The 18,572-nt window shown below is 39.7% G+C and overlaps 1 protein-coding gene across 1 annotated transcript; it reads right to left on the bottom strand.

The window, feature by feature from the left end:
• Positions 1-6,764: 6,764 nt before the first annotated feature.
• On the bottom strand, positions 6,765-7,778 carry LOC149261530 (uncharacterized). Its single transcript, XM_089369581.1, has one exon. The coding sequence runs from the start codon at positions 7,776-7,778 to the stop codon at positions 6,765-6,767; it is 1,014 nt and encodes a 337-aa protein (XP_089225707.1).
• Positions 7,779-18,572: the final 10,794 nt, after the last annotated feature.

Raw genomic sequence — 18,572 nt, 5'->3', positions numbered from 1 at the left:
CCTACATAAACCTTTCTATTGCAACCATATGACCATAAATGGGGTATTTATGGGGTATCTTTCAATAAGGAGGTTGGATAGAATACATATATATACTAGAAGAGTACAACGATGAGGTGGCCCTTGAATTTTCCATGAGTTTTAGAGAGGATAAGTCTATAGTAGAAAGATAGTGGTGCAAGTGATAAAGGATGTGGTTAAAATAACAAGATTCTCCTAGATAATAGAGCGATGGTATTTTCATCGGAGGTAAAATCCTAAGATTAATGGAACAATTTCTTGAGTCAAGAGAAGCCCTGTTCTGGAAAGGGACTAGATTTGATAGATGATCACTACTGACTCCTTGGGGAGATGTTTCTCTAGTAGTGAAAAAATATATAACTCGTGAAGGACACCATAGGGTATTTTATTTACAGAACTTTAAGTTACTAGACCACATGTAGCATGACAAGCTAGTTAACATGCCATTTTTCCTTATAAGGAAATTACAAACTATGACTTCACATGTGTAGAAATATAGGCAACCCAAGGATGTCATCTTGCATCATAAGGTCATAAAACATTTCATTGATCACACACTACACAGAGGCTAGGTGTGAGATAAAGTAGCAAGAGCACCAATAGATATCGTAGCTACTACAACTCCACCTAGAGGAGATGAAGCTTCTATAGATCCACCATGAGGTAGTGTTATTGCAACGTTGGAGATCGCATGTGTTGTAACTCATTGAGCCATGGTCAAAGAACGCATTGTCGTAACTCTTCTAGCTATAGAATACCCTAGCATTCAAATTGACGAAGAAATCCCTAAGGGTTAATATATTGCAACTCCACAAAAAGATGAGAGTAGTCTTGACAGTGGTGTTGGGATAATAGGGAGAAAATCCTTAACCAAGAGATTGAGAATATTGAAAAGGATGTTATAATATGCACCCATTCCAAAGAATAAAAGGCCTATATATGCCTCGATTTCTACAACTTGGAAAACATAAGAATAAACCCCTACCACTACACAAGAACCATTAGGGGTGGAAAAAGAAGAAGGGGTTGTAGAATAAGGAGAAATCCTTACTGTTCCACAATAACTAACAGGGGTAATTAAAGAGATACACCCCACTGATACACAAGAACTATCAAAAGTGACGAGTGATGGTTAAGATTTCGCTAGCTCTACACTTGATGAAGAAATGGAAAAGGAAACCCTTACTGCAACATAAGAATTAGCAAGAGAAATTCAAGGAGAAGGCCTTGCTACAATTTTTAAGGCATACATAGAAGAAGAATAGGAAGAAGAAGAAGTTTCCACTTCCAGCATGCCCGTATAAGAGGTCACTACTACCCTAGAGTTGAAGAAGACATTCAAAATCATGAGGCATAGAGTAGTCATTGTCTCATGCCCTTATATGCATCCCTTTTATGGAAGAATAGTATGCTCGAGAAGAAAAACATGGAACTTCATACAAGAAAGTTACCAACTTAATGAGAGCTGTATTGATTTCTCATTTTTCTAAGGTCATATCAAATCATGATTTTCATGCCAATTTTGAAAAATGTTGATGTAGCATCAACCTTTTTTTTGGAAGCATATTTTTAACACATTAAATTTTTTTATGTTTTAAGTATGGACATTTTTTCCTAAATGTTATTGATTTTCATGCTAATTTTGAAAAGTGTTGATGCAACATCGATCTTTTCTTTTGGAGGGAGAGGAGGGGTATAATTTTAACACTTTAAATTTTCCTATGTATTAAGTATAGACAATTTTTTTTAAATGTTGGTGATTTTCATGTTGATTTTGAAAAGCATTGATGCCGCATCACCCTATTCCTTTTTGGGGACATATTTTACACTTTAAATTTGTCTTATGTCTTAAACTCATTTTTTAAAAAAAATGTTATTTAACCATTTTTCAAATTGTCATATTCTTCTTTTTTTATTCCTTCTTCAGATGTTTTTAAAGTGTTTTTCAAGTTTGAGTTTTTTGTTTTTCTTTGCAATGTATTTTTGTAATAAAATTTTCATTTTTGCAAAGTTAAAAAAAAAATAATAAATTCGATATTTTGAAGTTAGGATTTTTTATATATTTCTGTATCATTATGTAATACTTCAACACACACAAAATAATTTTCACTAAAAATTTTAGTCCTTAAGTGTGACTTTTTATAAAGTTTTCCTGTTTATTTTCCGATCTAATTTGTCAAGAATTCGGCAGGGATTCATTGAAATCACAAGTTTGATAGGTGAATTCTTCACAATCAAAGTGCCCCAAGAGTTTTGGAGGGTGTTGAATGCATATATGTAGTCAAAAAACCAGTTTAAACAACACAAATCAAGATTTGGCCACAATTTCTTTCATTGGATTCCAGCTAGAAATATGTCGGAAAGTCCAAAAAGTCACACTTAAAGACTACTCCCTAAAAAAAAAGAAAAAAAATTTACACACATTGACAAAAAAATATACGTTTTTCATACATATCCAATTAAAAATATACACATGTTGGGACCTTTTCACTAAAAATGGCATGTCAAATTAAAATTGTTATGGAAAACATTAAACAAAAAAATTTTGGAAAATAGAACATTTTATGAAATTTCTAAGTCCAAAGTGATAATATTTGAAGCTTTTTCTTTTTCCAAAAATAATAATTCACATAAAAATTTTGGCAAAAAATAACAAAACAAAATGTTTAAAACAAAATAAAAACTAAAACCAAAAAAAGTGAATTAACATAATAAAAAATTCTATTTTAAAAAAACAAACCAACAAAAGAGTTTAACAAAAAAAACAAGCTAAAATCAAAATTTATGAAAAGGGAAAGAAAAAAACAAAAAAAAAATACAATTACAAATATTTAAAAAAAAATTGTTAAAAAAAGGCAAAACAAAAAGTAAAAAAAAAAATAGTACAAACAAATTAAAAAATAAAAACAGAAACAATTAAAAGAAATAAAAATTAAAAAAATGGAGTGTATATATATGTGTGTGTGGAGTATATATATATATATATAATCAAATTTTAAAAATATAAAAAATTAAAAAAAAAAATTAAAAAAAATATATTGTTGGGGTTGAATCAAGTCTCTACTTGTCTGAGTGGCGCAAAGGGGTTGTAGAAGAATCGATCTACCCATGCCGAGAACATGTACGTTGGGGGGTGATTCTCAGAATTCAGCCAAGTGAACCAGAATTGACTTGACCACAAACAACCTAACTTTTTATTGTTTTTTTTTCAATATTTTCTTTTTGATTTTCTTTTAATTATGTTTTTTTTATTTTATTTTATTTTAAATAGCTTATATATATAGTTAGTTATTTAAGTTGTTTTTGAAATTTGTATTTGTTATTTTTTTCTTAATTATGTTTTATTTTGTATTTTTTCTATGTGTTTGTTTATATATTTATTTATTCATTCTTTTATAACAAAATATTTTTTTTTATTTATTCATTTATTTATTTTTTTTTTTTAAATTGTTTTTGATTATATATATATATATATAGATTCCTCTTGGAAAAATCGTAATTTTCATTATCAAAAGAAAATTACATGTTGTAGATGCGATCTGCATATGCAGTATGTGAGGCTTTGTGCCTGTCTAGTAGAGATATACAAAAAAGTTTAGTGCACTCCACGCAGGGAGGCTCTGCCTTCTGTAGTGTTCATAATAAAGTTAACCAAAAATAATACTCTACGCAGAGAGTATGTGTGACTGTCATCTTAAATACAAACTGATAATATGTAAAAACATAAAAATATTTATAACAAAAAAACCAAAACCAGGCTCTAGTTGAGCCAGATTTAAACTGTTGGGTCCATGAAGGGTCTATGGTAGTACTGGTAATGAGCTCCTTCCCTCTATTCATGAATCAACCATGTGCCACGAGGCCTATGCGTTGCCTCCTTGGATAACTGATCGGCAAGTGCATTTCGTTCCCTATAGATATGACGACAAGCAAATGTGTCAAATAAAGATGTGAGTCTATGAGCCTCATCCAGTATGGGTCTCAGAGTGTAAGCTGTACAGTTGTTTGTTTTGTTAATCCAGTTGCAAACAATTTTTGAGTCCCCAAATAGTTGCAAATTTCTGCATTGTTTTTCCAAGGCATATTGGATGAGGTATTTTGCAGTAATTAGTTCTGCAAAGTTATTTGTACCCCCACCCAGACCCATTTGGATTTGAAAGTGGTGGGATTTTGAGAGGTATAGTATGGATCCTCCCCCACACCCAACTTCCTGAGCTGACCCGTCAAAGTATGCCCATGGTTGAGAATGGTCGATGATTTCAGGAACAATCTTCCTGGGGGGAGGATGATCCTCATCATCTGGAATGATGTGATAGTCTGCAAGAAGGCGAGCAGTGATGGATGGCCAGTGTGGAGCGATATCCTGGAAAATGTAGCGATTACAAGCAATCCATATTTCCCAGCAAATGAGAAGGGGAAGGTTCTTAGCCTTTGACGGGGTGGCAGTGGTCCACCATGTGGTCCATGCTTCGATGACAGTCTGGCCCCGCCAGGTGCCCTGGGTGGGAATGGTCGAGAGGACAGAAATCCAGAGTTTAGTAGTGATAGGGCAGGAGAGGAAGAGGTGGTCTATATTTTCGGAATTGTCTTTACATAAACAACACCAAAAAGGCCCATGATGTGCTCTTTTAATAAGATTGTCACCAGTAGGGACCTTGTTTTTTAGAATGGACCACATGAGTAATCTGGTTCTGGGGCGCTTTTAATTTCCACATACTTTTCCACCATTGATCAATGGTTTGTGGTCTGTGTGCAGTGGCTAGATAGAGGTACCCTTCTTTAGGGGAATAACGCCCATTTTTTGCAAGTGCCCATATGATTTCATCCTCCCCTTCAACAATTCTGATATGTGATTCGGTTAGCGCTGCTAGATATTCCGCCCAATGTTGATGCCACTAAGGAGGGATATGCAGGCTTCTGGCAGATTTCCAGGCCTGTGAGAATATGGTGGAGTGTTCCAGGTCCGCGATATGACTGATATGAGTGATACCTATATCGGCCAGGTGGGTCAAGAGCTCGTTAGGTAGCCTATGGGCATTTCCACACCCAATCCAAGGGTCTAATCCGATGCGCACCGAAGTTCCAGCTTGAATTCTCCAGGTGAGGCCTTCTCAAATGATTGACATAGAATTGAGAACTGCTTTCCAGATAACAGATATCCCTGATTTGTTCCAGCGTGGCTGTCGAAGCCAGTCCATCAGATTAAGAGGGGCTATGTATTTTGAGGATGCCACCAAAGTCCAGAGGCTGTTTGATGTGATCAATTTCCATCCAAGCTTGGCTGCCAGAGCAGAGGAGAAATCTTCCATTTTTTTTATTCCCCAGCCTCCCCATTTCTTTGGGAGGGTAAGCAACTCCCATTTAGCCCATGCAAAAATTTTCCCTGATTTTTTCCCTTTCCAGAGGAATCTGCAACAGAGGTTTTGTATTCTGGAAAGGATTCCTCTTGGTATCCATGCTAGGGACATCTAGTATACCGGGGTGGCCTCAAGGACAGCTTTGATGAGTACCAGTCTTCCTGCCCTGGAGAGGTATTTATGGTACCAAATATTGAGTCGTCTTTCCATTTTGGTGATTAACCAAATCCAATCTGCTATTTTGTATCCAAGGGGCTTCAGCCTGTAACCCAGATATCTAAGATTGTCCTTCAGCTGTAGCAGGGTGAAGGGGAAACAGTGGAGTGCATAATGTATCTCATGGGGAGAGCAGCCAGTAGCAGTGATGGTGGATTTGGTATTATTGATGATCATGCCAGTTGCAGTTTGGAATAGAGTGATGGTGTGTTGTAAAGCAGTCAGGTCCCCTAAACCACCATTGAGGAAGATCAGCACATCATCCACAAAAAGTAGATGAGTCAATATGCAGCTATCAGTGATCCTGATTCCCTTAATTCTTCCCCAGTTGTGCTCTTCTTTTATAAGTCTACTGAGCCCCTCCATGACCAACAAAAATAACAATGGGGACAGGGGGCACCCTTGCCTGAGGCCTCTTTCAGAGTGGAAGAAAGGCGATGCTGCTCCATTAACAAGGACACTAAAGGAGATGTTTGTTATACAGCTCATGATCCATTTTATAAACTCATAAGGAAACCCTAGGTGAGTTAGGAGCATTCAGAGGTATAACCAACTTACCCGATCAAAAGCCTTGGAGAGATCCACCTTGAGAATCATGCCCTTAATCTTCTTCGTCTGAATGGAGTGCATCACTTCTTGTGCAGTGCCAACTGCTTCATGTATCTATCGATCTTGGAGGAAGGCAAATTGTTCAGTGGATATGTGGGTGGAAAGGATGGGTTGGAGGCAGTTGGCAATGATTTTGTAGATGCAGTTACATAGGGAGATCGGGCGGAATTCATCAAAGGAGGCAGGGTTGTCTGATTTGGGGATGAGGGCGATGAAAGTGGTGTTGATGGCCTCATTCATTCTCCCAGAGGATCGACAATCCTCAATGACCTTGAGAAGATCCTCTCCAAGGATGTCAAAGAAGGCTATATAGAACTCCACCATCCAGCCATCTGGTCCTAGGATTTTGTCGCGCTTGAACCATTTTAAAGTAGCCTCAAGTTCCCCCAAAGTGACCTCCTTGTTCAGTGCCATAGCATCCTCCTGATCCACAAATCGAGGAAAAAGTTGTGCTACTCGAATGACTTCAACAAGTGTGGCATTGGGAGGTGCCTGATAGATCTACTTGAAGTGGGATGTTGCCAGGGAGGCTAGTTGCTGGAAGGTATTCACTGAGTTCCCCTACTCATCTATCAATTTCCATATGGTGTTGATAGCTTTCCGGCCATTTGCAAATTTGTGGAAAAATTTAGTGTTATCATCTCCCTCCATCAACCATATTGCTCTGCTTCTCAACCTCCAGGATTCCTCCCTGTCTTTTAGGATTTTGCCTCTCTGAGATATCAAAGCAGTAAGCTTTTCCTTCTGTTCATTTGTGGTGAAGACCCCCCCATGATCATGTTCTAAGGCAACAATTTCTGATTCAATGTCCCTTAAGGTTTGGTCGTCCTGTACTCTCTTGTTGTGTGCCCAAATTTTGGATAGCCTCTTCAGCTCTTTTAGGTTATGCACAAAACCTTCAATAATATTTCTACCAGCAGCAGGAGGGTGGGTCTTCCAGTATTCAGATATCATTCGAGTATAGGTTCCATCCTTCAACCAGGTGGTGTTGAATTTAAAGGGGGGCTTTGGTTTGTTTAGCCTTCCCCTTATATCAAGGTATATTGGCAAATGATCAGATATACCTCCTGACTCAACCCATTGTCTGTAGATATATCCTTCACCCAGCAATCGCTCCTTGATAAGAAAATGATCTAGCCTCCTGGCGAGGCTGTCATCTCCAATCCTTCTATTCCTCCAAGTAGGTAGAATTTTCATAGAGGGGATGTCTATGAGGCTGTGATTCTCCAGGATGTTCTCAAAAAAAGTAGATAGGGGGTCAATTTGGGCATGGTGACCCCATGATTCTGAGAAGCCCAAGGAGAAATTTAGGTCCCCTCCCAGGATGATGTTGTCTGATTGCAGTAGGTTGGAGTTCAGTAAATGTGCCCAGAATGCTTCACGGTGATGACATGGTCCATATACATTAACAAGTCTGATATCGGTGCCCAGTTCGGATGAGAAAATGTCCGCCCCTATGTGTCCAATGCCTCCCCAGATATTACACAGTTTGATAGTCCTGGTGTTAATGCCTAGAGCAATGCCACCCAAGTGGCCATTAACATCGAGAGCTTGGAAGGACCAGCCCGGAAGCATGGATTCTAGGAGGTGCGAGATTGTATCAGCATGGCCCAGGGTTTCTTGTAAAAAAATGACATCCACATGTTCAGACCCTAGAAGTCTGCACAAAGCTAGTTTTTTCTTGGGGCTAGCTAACCCTTGGCAATTGAAAGAGAGGAATTTCATGGGGGAGACGAGCCCAGGGTGTTCTGTGCTCTAAGAACCCGATCAATAGTGAGTTGTCACCCTAAAGCAATCTCCTCCCCTACCTGCAACTTTTCTTTGGAGAGGGAGGAGGGTCTGCCTTTTGGAGGCTTTGGAGGGATGGGGGGAGATACTAGCCCAATGCCAATGGAGTCAGGGGCTTGTGGGCGAGACAGGGATCGGAGCGGGTATCGGTGGGAGAGGGACCCTTGTTTAGAGTCAGAGGATGTGGATGGGGTCATCTCGGGGAAAGATGGGGGAGTGCAAGAGAAGGTGGGCAGCGGGGGATGCAACGAACAAGTCAATGTAATGGGAGGTGGTGGTATGTAGGCGAAGGCCTGGAGACACCCCAATGAACCAGAAAAGCAATCAGATGATAGAGTGATGAACAGAGAAGGGGTTAGAAGAGCACATACCTGAAGCTATCATAGCTTCCGTAGCCGCCCTTGCCCTAGTCATATGGTGCTTTGCCATGCTTCTTTGGCTTCTCCATGGCCGGGGTCACCACCGTTGCTTCAGGGGCAGAGCGTTCCATAGCTGCATCAGTAGTGGCATGATTTGAATGTGCCTGAGTGTCCTTTGTGGGAATTGTCCTTCCCTTTTCCGCATTCCTTGATTTTCCATTCATGGGGCAGTCCCTGAATAGGTGACCAACCTTGTGGCATCGTTGGCACCTAAAAGGGACCCCCTCATAATCGAGGATCTATGTTCGCAAGAAATTCCTCCACTGCAATGTGATTTGTTCCTATAACCCCTCTCTGGTGTCCAAATGGACCAAAATCCTCGCATACGCCATAATTCCAGTGGAGAGATAGGATTTATCATGCTCCAGGTAGGTGCCCAGGGCATTTCCTATGCACCTAAATATATCCTCTGACCAAAAATGAAGCGGCAGGCCTGGAAGGCAGACCCAAAGTGGTCCAACACCGAGTTTCTCCCTCTCTGGGTCAAAAAGGGGGTTCCATCGCCTCAGAAGCACAGGAGCCTGTTCAATGTGCCAGAAGGATGATAACACCCAGTTTGTGTGCTCTGCTCAAATGAAACACAGTGAAAATCATCCGCAAACGAATGTTTGGACGAATGGGAGCTCAGCCAGATGCTACCCCCAAACTTCTGCAGTCCATTGTTTTAACCGAGCCATCGATTAATTTCTACTCTGAACCCTACCAACCAGGACTTAATCGGCTATGTCCATCGCTTCTCCCCACTGAATGTCTTCTCCCAAATTGATAATGACGTCTTGTGCCCTAGATTTGACACACTTTTGCCTTTTGCCTGGCCTATGGCCCACGTTAGTGGTATCCTCCTGTGGTCCGCTGCGAGGAGGGTTTGGAGGGTTAGTGGCGTTTAGACCAGACCCAGAGGGGAAGGCATCTGAAAGGAGAGGGATGTCCATGAAGCTGCCAGAGGGGGGAGATGTTAACGGTGCCACAAGAGGGGGATCATGAGCGATAAACGGGGGATCTCTAGGGGAAGAGGATGACGGGAAGTGAGATCCGGCAGATGGAGGAATCATGAGTGATAAACGGGGGATGTTAACGGTGCCACAAGAGGGGGATCATGAGTGATAAACGGGGGATCTCTAGGGGAAGAGGATGACGGGAAGTGAGATCCGGTAGATGGAGGAATGGGTCGGTAGCTCGAGGAATAGGCGGTGAGATCTGGACCAATACAGCAAGCCGTAAATTGTAGAGAGGATGATGATGGTGGAGGGATAGCAGCAGCTAACCAAGAGGGAGGGTCTGCAGGTAGGGTTACGACCGAACAGGAGGGTCCCAAAATCGAGGGTAAGGGGGCAATGACCTCCAACAGTTCACAGCTAAAGGATAGAAACCCTTCCGTGCTCGGGTGAGGAGTAGTCCAAATGGAGACATCTTCTATCGGGTCTTCAGAGTAATCGACAAGATCCAACTCCATAACTATTCTGAGAGATTCACGCCAGCTACCGCCGTTCGTGAAATCCATCACTGTAGGATAAAAACTTACCGCAGAGAAAGGTAAGTATGTGGAGGGCAAGACGAGGGCGTGGTAGCGTTATGCACGAGACCACGAACGGGAAACAGGATGGCACAGGAATAGCATTTGGAGGGTACGGCAACCGGGAGCTGACGGTACCTAGACTAGGCCATAGTGGAGGGGTACTACAGTCAAGCCCTAGCCTATGTCAGTTATTATGCGCAGCGGCATCCAAGAAATATATATATATATATATATATATATATATATATATATATATATATATATATATATATATATATATATATATATATATATATATTGAATTTTTTTCATTTTATAAAAAAAATTGGTTATTTTAAAAAAAATTATGTTTATTTTTTAATTTTTGGGGTTTCCTTTTTTTATAACTTTTTTATGTTTGATTTTTTTTCCTTTCAATTTTCTTTATTTTTAATTTTTTTTATTAATATTTTAATATTTAATTTATTTTTTTATTTTATTTTTATTTTTTATTTTTTCTATTTTAATTTTAATTTTAAATTTTTCTTTTGGTAGGTTTTTTTTTTTTTTTTTTGGCAAGGTTTGTGTCAATGCTCGACTAGCATCCTGACCCCACTATGTCGATTTGATAGTTGAATTTTAATTTTTCATTATAATGGATCAAGTCCACCTCTATTGTGTGTCAATTAGATGGTTGTTTTTATATTTTCATTGCAATGAGTAAAGTCTGCCCCCACTACATATCAATTTGATGGTTGATTTTTAAGTTTTTGTTGCAATGTGTCAAGTTGTCTTAGGCTAAGATTTTTAAAAAGTTATACTTAGAAGCTATATATATATATATATATATATATATATATATATATATATATATATATATATATATATATATATCTATATTACTCTTGATATAATGACACTTTGTTTTAAGAATTCATTTTTAAGGTTTCTTTTAGTCATAATATTTGATCTTGAAATATGTTGAAACTTTAAGGTTTTTACAGTCATGGGATTTTGTTTTAATTCCATGGGTGAAAAATACCCTGATGGGGGTGGAAAATCAAAGATTAAGTCACTAGACCCAAGGCAGAGACAACTCAGTGGCCCCGATGGGGGTGGGCGATCACAATACAAGACAATGGGCCCAAGAGAGAAGTGACTTATGTGGCAGACACATGTAGCATATGGGATGGGCAGCCAGGATAACTAGTGCTGGAGGCAGTGAAGCTTCAAGAAGGCTGGAGAGGTGCACAAACCAAAGTTGGGGTACATTCTTCTCTGTTGATGTTTCTTTGGAATGGGAGAGAGTAGGGGGGGCATATCTAACATGGAGTATGTATAGGATGCCACCCTATGTGTTAGTGTCAGTCTTTCCAGCCTTCCGCCAATGATCAAATATGCTCTTACAAAGTGGTCTCAGAGTGTCAAGGTCAAATTTTGTCATTTCAAAGAGTTTTCAAGCAAAATTTGGTCACTAGGCATTAGGTCTAGGGTTTGCTTTCACTCCTTTCAAAATTGCCCAAATGTCAGTCTATTTCACTATTCAGCTGAGTCTATCATCATTCATAGGGTTGTCATTATCATGTCAGTGTCTAATGAGTCATTTTACACCTTGTTCATGCTTCAGTTGCGCCTAGGCAAGGTCATTTCCCTCTCCTAGGGTTTTGAAAGCTACTTTCTCTTGGATGGTCAAATCATTAGCAAAACTTGTATCCAGATGTTCATACACCTTCCCCTATCATTAATGTACCTTATTAAACACTTCCCATCCTTTAGATCCGCCAAATTCCTCATTTTTGCACAAACCCTAGTTTCTTGCTACAACCTGGCAATTTTCTAGGTTGGGCCTGTGTTTTGCCCTTTTGGACACCTTCCCCTCACTCAATATCTGAGATTCTACTTTCCCCTACTTCCTAACATCCCTCCCTACTCTCCAAAATTTCCTCAAGAATTTAGAAGCCTCCTATCCCCTTCATTTCGTTTCATTTCGACAAAATCACTTGTTCCACACATCGGGGTAGGTTTTACTCAAATGATGTTTCTGAGCAATCAAAGATGAATTTGGGAAAACTGAGAGAGGTTTTTGTCCAAAACATGCCAAATAAGAAAACCCTCCTCCACTTTTTACACAGGTGTCATGGTTTTAGAGAAATGTCAAAAATATCGTTGCCTCAGGAGAATCGAATGCACCTCTGAAGTGACCTTGGGAAAATCAAGTTTTCTCCTAGCTTGGTTGGCCAAATGACTTTCTTGATTAGTCAAATGATAACTAGACACAAATAGATTTCCAATGAGCTATTATGAGCTCACTTTGGAGGTGAGGAAGGCATTCAAAAGTTGACTGCAACAGCACTCTGCCTTGAGGCAGCCTCATTTGGCACATTTTGACCAGTCTTGGGAGATTTGATTTTTGATAGGGAAAATGAACTCAAAATTGAAAAATTCCAGTTGGCTTGGAAAGTAGACGCAAATACCTTTCCAACTAGCTATCTTGTGCCCAATTTGAACACCAGGAAGGCCTCCAAAAATCATCTGAAAGTCGTGCTATGCGTTGGACCAGGCGCGCTACGCGTCAGGGGCGCGCTACGCATCAGGCTGCCTTTCTCAGAACAAATTTGCAAGTGCGCTACGCGTCAGAGGGGCGCTACGCGTTGGGCGAGGGGCGCTACGCGTTGGGTTTTTCACTCAACAAACTGTCAGCAAGCTATCAAATCGACTTTTCTCTCAAGCAAATTGCAGGTAGGCCTCTCCTCCATGGCTAGATTTGGTTTTGCAAGATGAATGAGAAATGAATATGCTTGAAATGCCATGAAAACGAGAAGTCAAAACCCTACATTTCTGTTGAAGATTTAAAGACTTAATGTTGCTAGGGTTTCAAAAAATTTTGCTGTCCAAGGTTGCCCATTTTTTATCCCTCTTTTCCCTCATCTCCATCAACATTCTCCTTCAAATTTTCCCATAAAATTTCATAATTTCCCTCTCTAAAATCCCTAAAACCTACTAAATTCCCAAACCCTACTTCACCTTAAAGTCCCACAATTTTATGATTTCCATGTTGTCGTCCCTAAATTCCTTGTTTTATTTCCATTATTCCCTAATTCCCTGATATTCTCCCCTTCCTAATATTCCCTTGTTACATTTGTTTTCCCCTTGGTCATAGCATTGTTTAGATCAGAAGAGCAGTTCACATTCAGTTGTATACCACAGTTTTACATATCAGCATTCATCCAAGGCAGTCGTGCAACAACAGTTATGTCATCCGGTCATTCATCCGATTATGAAGTGGAAACCCAAAGTGACTCACCCTTGGAAGGACATGCACTCATGAGGCTTCATAGAGGTGGCAGAAATATCATTACTTGTCCTGGAACTTGGTGTACAAAGCGAGAATCAGAAGTTTGAAAGCAAAGGTAAAGAGAGTTTCAAGGAGGCAAAAAGTGGATGAAGGACTCTAGATATTGGCTGAGGCATCCTTGGCTCATCATTGCCCTTGATGAAGAGCCTACAGTCCAAATTTAAAAAAATTTGGAGAAATTTTTGACATTTTGAAATTTTTGCACTAAAAAACAGGTTTTTGCCCTCAACGCGTAGTGCGCCGCGCGCTACCCTTAAGTTGGGCAGGTCCATTTCACAAAAACTCAGCATTTTTGGATTTGTCATGATAAATTACACTTGCTCAGCCACTGCCAAGACATTTCATGGAGATTTGAGCCCCCAAAAGGTCAAAAAACAAGCAAAAAATGACCTTCTGCCACTTTTTGGACACACAGGAAGCAGGCTTGGGAGATTGCATTTTTGGAGGGGCAAATGGGCACCAAATTGAGAAATTCCACTTGGGTTGGAAAGTAGACATCCAGACCTTTCCAAGAAACCCACCTGAGCTCAATTTAGATGTCGGGAAGTGCCCCAAAAGTGGGCTGAAAGGCGCGCTACGCGTTGAGAAATGGCGCGCTACGCGTTGGGAAAATTTGCCAGTTTTGCACCTTCAGCTCAGGAAAACGCAGCATTGACTAGTTTTGACTTTTTGGTGGGATTTTTCATCCTCTTTGATGTAATTGATGTATTTTCATGTTGACATGACACTTATTTACGTATTCTAGAAGATTCATTCATAAAATAGCAAACAATTAATGAATGAATTGGTTTCCTAGCTTATAGAGGCAAGTTGTTTTGATTGCCTAGATTGTAGTGCTCAGTTTAGAATTGGTTGAAACAGCTCCTAGGATGATGAGCTCGACCCCTAGAGGCTAGGGAATGGGTTGGCATGGTCTATATTATGTATTTTCCAAATCATTTTCATGGTTGGAGAGGTTGGACTCTTGAGGGATAAGCTTAGACTGTATTACTCTTTGTATCTCTGCAATTTTGGCAAAGGAAAGACCAGGGTTTTGCAGCACTATTTGGGATTCCTGTGGTGATTTGTGTTGATGGTGTGTTTCTCTCATGTACTTGTAAGTTTGTAATGTGTATCATTTTTCTACTCTTCTCTTCTGCAAATTAAGTAAATGAAGTGTTAAGGTAGAATTCATGGTTTCTATGCTCTGCCTTTAAGTTTGCTTAATATCTATGTTTTCATCTGTTTAAGGAGAACTCTCAATGGTTTCTTGCTCTCCTTAGCTCCTCACCGGTCATATCTATCCATTCACTTATTTCAAAGGCATCAAGACAATCTCCTACCTTTCCCCAAAAAGACCTCTGAAAAAATTGTGTCTCATCCCCGCACCCAAAATTGTCGTGCTCAGTTTTCCAACAAAACCCTAAAAATTTGAAATCAAACTTTCCCTATCAGTTTACTAGCCTAAAATCAGTGTTCTTTATTGGTCATCTCAGCCCTTTGAAGACCTTTTTCCGAGATAGACCCGGAGAGAGCCCTCTCCTGTCCTCGTAGGGCTAGCTACGAGGCTAAGTGGTTTGATGTTGCCTTGGATTTTGCCTTCCTCAGCCTGAGGCAGATTCGAGCGCTAACATATTGGCGACCATACTGGGGAAGAACAAATGGTTTGCTTGTTGATGTCATTTGTTTTATAAGCTACAGACGGAGCCTGAAGTTATGCCAGGTAGCCTTCGAAACGCTTTTGCTTTGCATTAGCGGAAGTAGATAAATGCTGCTTCAGTCAATCTCCGGTCTAGCTTGTAAACGTGACATCTAACTTGTTAATTACCCCAGTACATGTATCAAGTTCAGATCTGATTGTTGATGGTGGACAACGATCAGACACTGGCAAGGCTGAAATCATTCACCTGGCGACTCTAAATCATTTTCGAGATCAGATCCAAAGACTCCACTGGAGGATGATCCCGACCAGCAAAAACATGAAAGGACAACATGGGCAGATCAGGTATTCAAGTTGGAATTTCATCCAAGACATTTTGTTCTTTGTCATAAATTATTTCTTCTCTTTTCCCAAGAATGTCAAGAAGGCTTTGCAAAGTATATTGTATTTGAGAAGAGATCCTCGGCCTGTAGTTGATTCTTTCCCTTTGAAGATTGTGAATACCAAAGATTTGCATGCCTTTGAGCTTGATCAAGATCCTTTTTCCGAATTTTGTGATGACCATCTTCAAATTGATGAATCTCAAGAGACCAAGACTGATTCTATACCTGCTGTACATACCCCTACACCTTGTAAAATTCCAGATCGGTATAAACCTCTTGTTTTACCTTCTGTTCTCCATGCTTTCCCCAAAAACTATGATCTATACTTGCCGAGGTTTGATGGTGAATGTAAGAATGTCAACGCTGAGCAACATGTGCAGAATTTTGAGTCTTTTCTAGACCTTTTTGAAGTTGATGAAGAGGATGTGAGTATTAGGCTTTTTGCTCTTTCTTTGCAAGCTAAAGTGAAGAGTTGGTTCAAAGCCCTGCCTGATGCGAGCATCTCAGATTTCCAGCAGTTTATCAAAGTTTTTCTCGACAGGTGGATGATCGGACAGAACCTTTTCTTGATTGTAGAAGAGTATAACCAGCTGAAAAGACTACCAGGGGAGACAGTACAACAGTTTTCGGCCAGATTTAATCAAGTTTATTATTCAATGCCAGTTGAGATAAGGCCTACTCCTAGATCTGCTCTCTTGCACTATCCGGGTGCCTTTGATCCGGAGATGGAGTTTCAGCTGAGAGAAAGGGATATTGCAACACTTCACGAGATGCAAAACAGTGCAGTAAATGTAGAGGCACATCTGCTGATCCGAAGGGCAAGAATGAAGGAAGAAGAGATGAAAAACATAGATCCGGAAAAATCAACATCTCTAGAGGTGAAGCTTGAAATTTTGGTAAGTGCAGTGGAAAAGATGATGGACAAGATCAACACAAGAAATGATTATGATGTTCAAGCTCATGGCTCGCCGATTCAAGAAGAACAAGCTGTTGATCCAAAACATCTTATTTCTTATCCTAGTTGTCATAGATCTGATAACGATTGTTTTGTAGATCACCTTGGCGAAGAAAGAACTGTTGATATGACATGTATGCTTGATGATGTCTTTTATTTTGATGATTCACCTCAGTTTGATCAGTATGATGATGATTATGTTCTCCAAACAGAAGCTAATCTTACAGACAAATCAGCAGCTAGCTTGTGGGAGGAAGAAGTTCACTTACAGCAGCTCGAGTACAATGATCAACTGATGCATATGAGCTATGACAATGATGAGGAAAGTGCATCAAAGTTTGAAGTAAGTGAAGGATCTTTGCCTTTTTGTTTTGATTCGTTTCAGTTCATCAGAGATAACTACCATGCAATCAGAAATCAAATGTCAACAAGTCTTGCTTTGAAGCATCTTGAGAGCAATGAAAATTTTGTTCAAGATTTCTCATATTTAGATTTGCAACCCCTGAAAGCCATTGATTGTCAAGTTGCAGCTGAAGACTTGGAAGTGGACACACATGATTTAATGATTCAAGGTGACTCCGTACCATTCTATTTTGAATCATTTCAGTTTTTGAAGGGTAGATTGCATAGTAGATCTTCAAATGAACAGCCTATAACAAATCAGCAATCTCTCAGTGTTAATGTTGAGGATGAGACAGATAACAAAATTCTTGAGCAGCCTGTAGCATCAGATTTGCAGCCACCAAATGAAATTGAAGGGCAGATTACAGATGAAGCTGTGGAAGATGAAATACATGATTTGATGATGCAGGAAGATTCTATACCCTTTTGTTTCGAAGCATTTCAGTTTATAAGGCAGAATCTTCGTAAAATCTCTCAAGAAAAAGATGAACAGCTAGAAGGATGTCATACATTTTCAATGGATACATTACAGCAGTCTTTTCAAGTTTTTCATGATCCAATAGCTGATGTTTTGGATGAGGTTTGCAGTCAAAGTCTTTCTCCATTGACTACATGTGAGCTTGAAACATGTGCTGACATGAACTTGGTCCGGCAGCCGGTTTCTTTGTCATTTTTAGCAAAGGTCTCATCACAAGGCTCAGACCAAAGTTTGCATTCATGGTATGAGGAGAAGAGAAGTAATCCATTGGATGAGCTAAGTTCCAGTGTGCTTGAATTTCAAGATCCTTATGCAGTGTTTTTGGAGGCGGATAAAGAATCCATATCATTCAACGGATCTGTTTCTAAGTTGTCATGGGAGTTGCCTTTCAGTAGTTCTCTCTTGTTGTTCATAAGTGAGAACTTGCGGAAAATTCGAACAGCAGATGGAATACTTACTTGGTTGCACTGGTTGTTTCATTTCACTTGATCAGGTGATGAATGAAATTGTTAGAGTAGGTTTTGATGAATAAGCTCAAACTTGAGCATCATTTCAGTTTGTCGGTTGTGTTTAAGTATTGAGTCAGTTTTTAGTTGAGTGAGAGTCAATTTGTGTTGTCAAGTCATCAGTTTTCAGTCATGCATTTCAGCTTGAGTTTTTGACTCCATTGCCTAATGGATGAAGGCATTGTCTAGCTCTTCCAAAGATCTGTCGTTCTTGGCACCTCCAAGGAGCTACCATCCCCATTGGAGCCAATGTTAGTGTCAGTCTTTCTAGCCTTCCGCCAGTGATCAAATATGCTCTTACAAAGTGGTCTCAGAGTGTCAAGGTCAAATTTTGTCATTTCAAAGAGTTTTCAAGCAAAATTTGGTCACTAGGCATTAGGTCTAGCGTTTGCTTTCACTCCTTTCAAAATTGCCCAAATGTCAGTCTATTTCACTATTCAGCTGAGTCTATCATCATTCATAGGGTTTTCATTATCATGTCAGTGTCTAATGAGTCATTTTACACCTTGTTCATGCTTCAGTTGCGCCTAGGCAAGGTCATTTCCCTCTCCTAGGGTTTTGAAAGCTAATTTCTCTTGGATGGTCAAATCATTAGCAAAACTTGTATCCAGATGTTCATACACCTTCCCCTATCATTAATGTACCTTATTAAACACTTCCCATCCTTTAGATTCGCCAAATTCCTCATTTTTGCACAAACCCTAGTTTCTTGCTACAACTTGGCAATTTTCTAGGTTGGGCCTGTGTTTTGCCCTTTTGGACCCCTTCCCCTCACTCAATCTCTAAGATTCCACTTTCCCCTACTTCCTAACATCCCTCCCTACTCCCCAAAATTTCCTCAAGAATTTAGAATCCTCTTATCCCCTTCATTTCGTTTCATTTCGACAAAATCTCTTGTTCCACACATCGGGGTAGGTTTTACTCAAATGATGTTTCTGAGCAATCAAAG

Source organism: Pinus tabuliformis, chromosome 6 (genome assembly GCF_031772625.1).
Source record: "Pinus tabuliformis cultivar Carrire ecotype Pingquan chromosome 6, CPIR1, whole genome shotgun sequence".
Classification (NCBI taxonomy): domain Eukaryota; kingdom Viridiplantae; phylum Streptophyta; class Pinopsida; order Pinales; family Pinaceae; genus Pinus; species Pinus tabuliformis.
The sequence above is the reverse complement of the archived record's forward strand: the minus strand, read 5'-3'. Positions and strand labels throughout refer to the sequence as shown.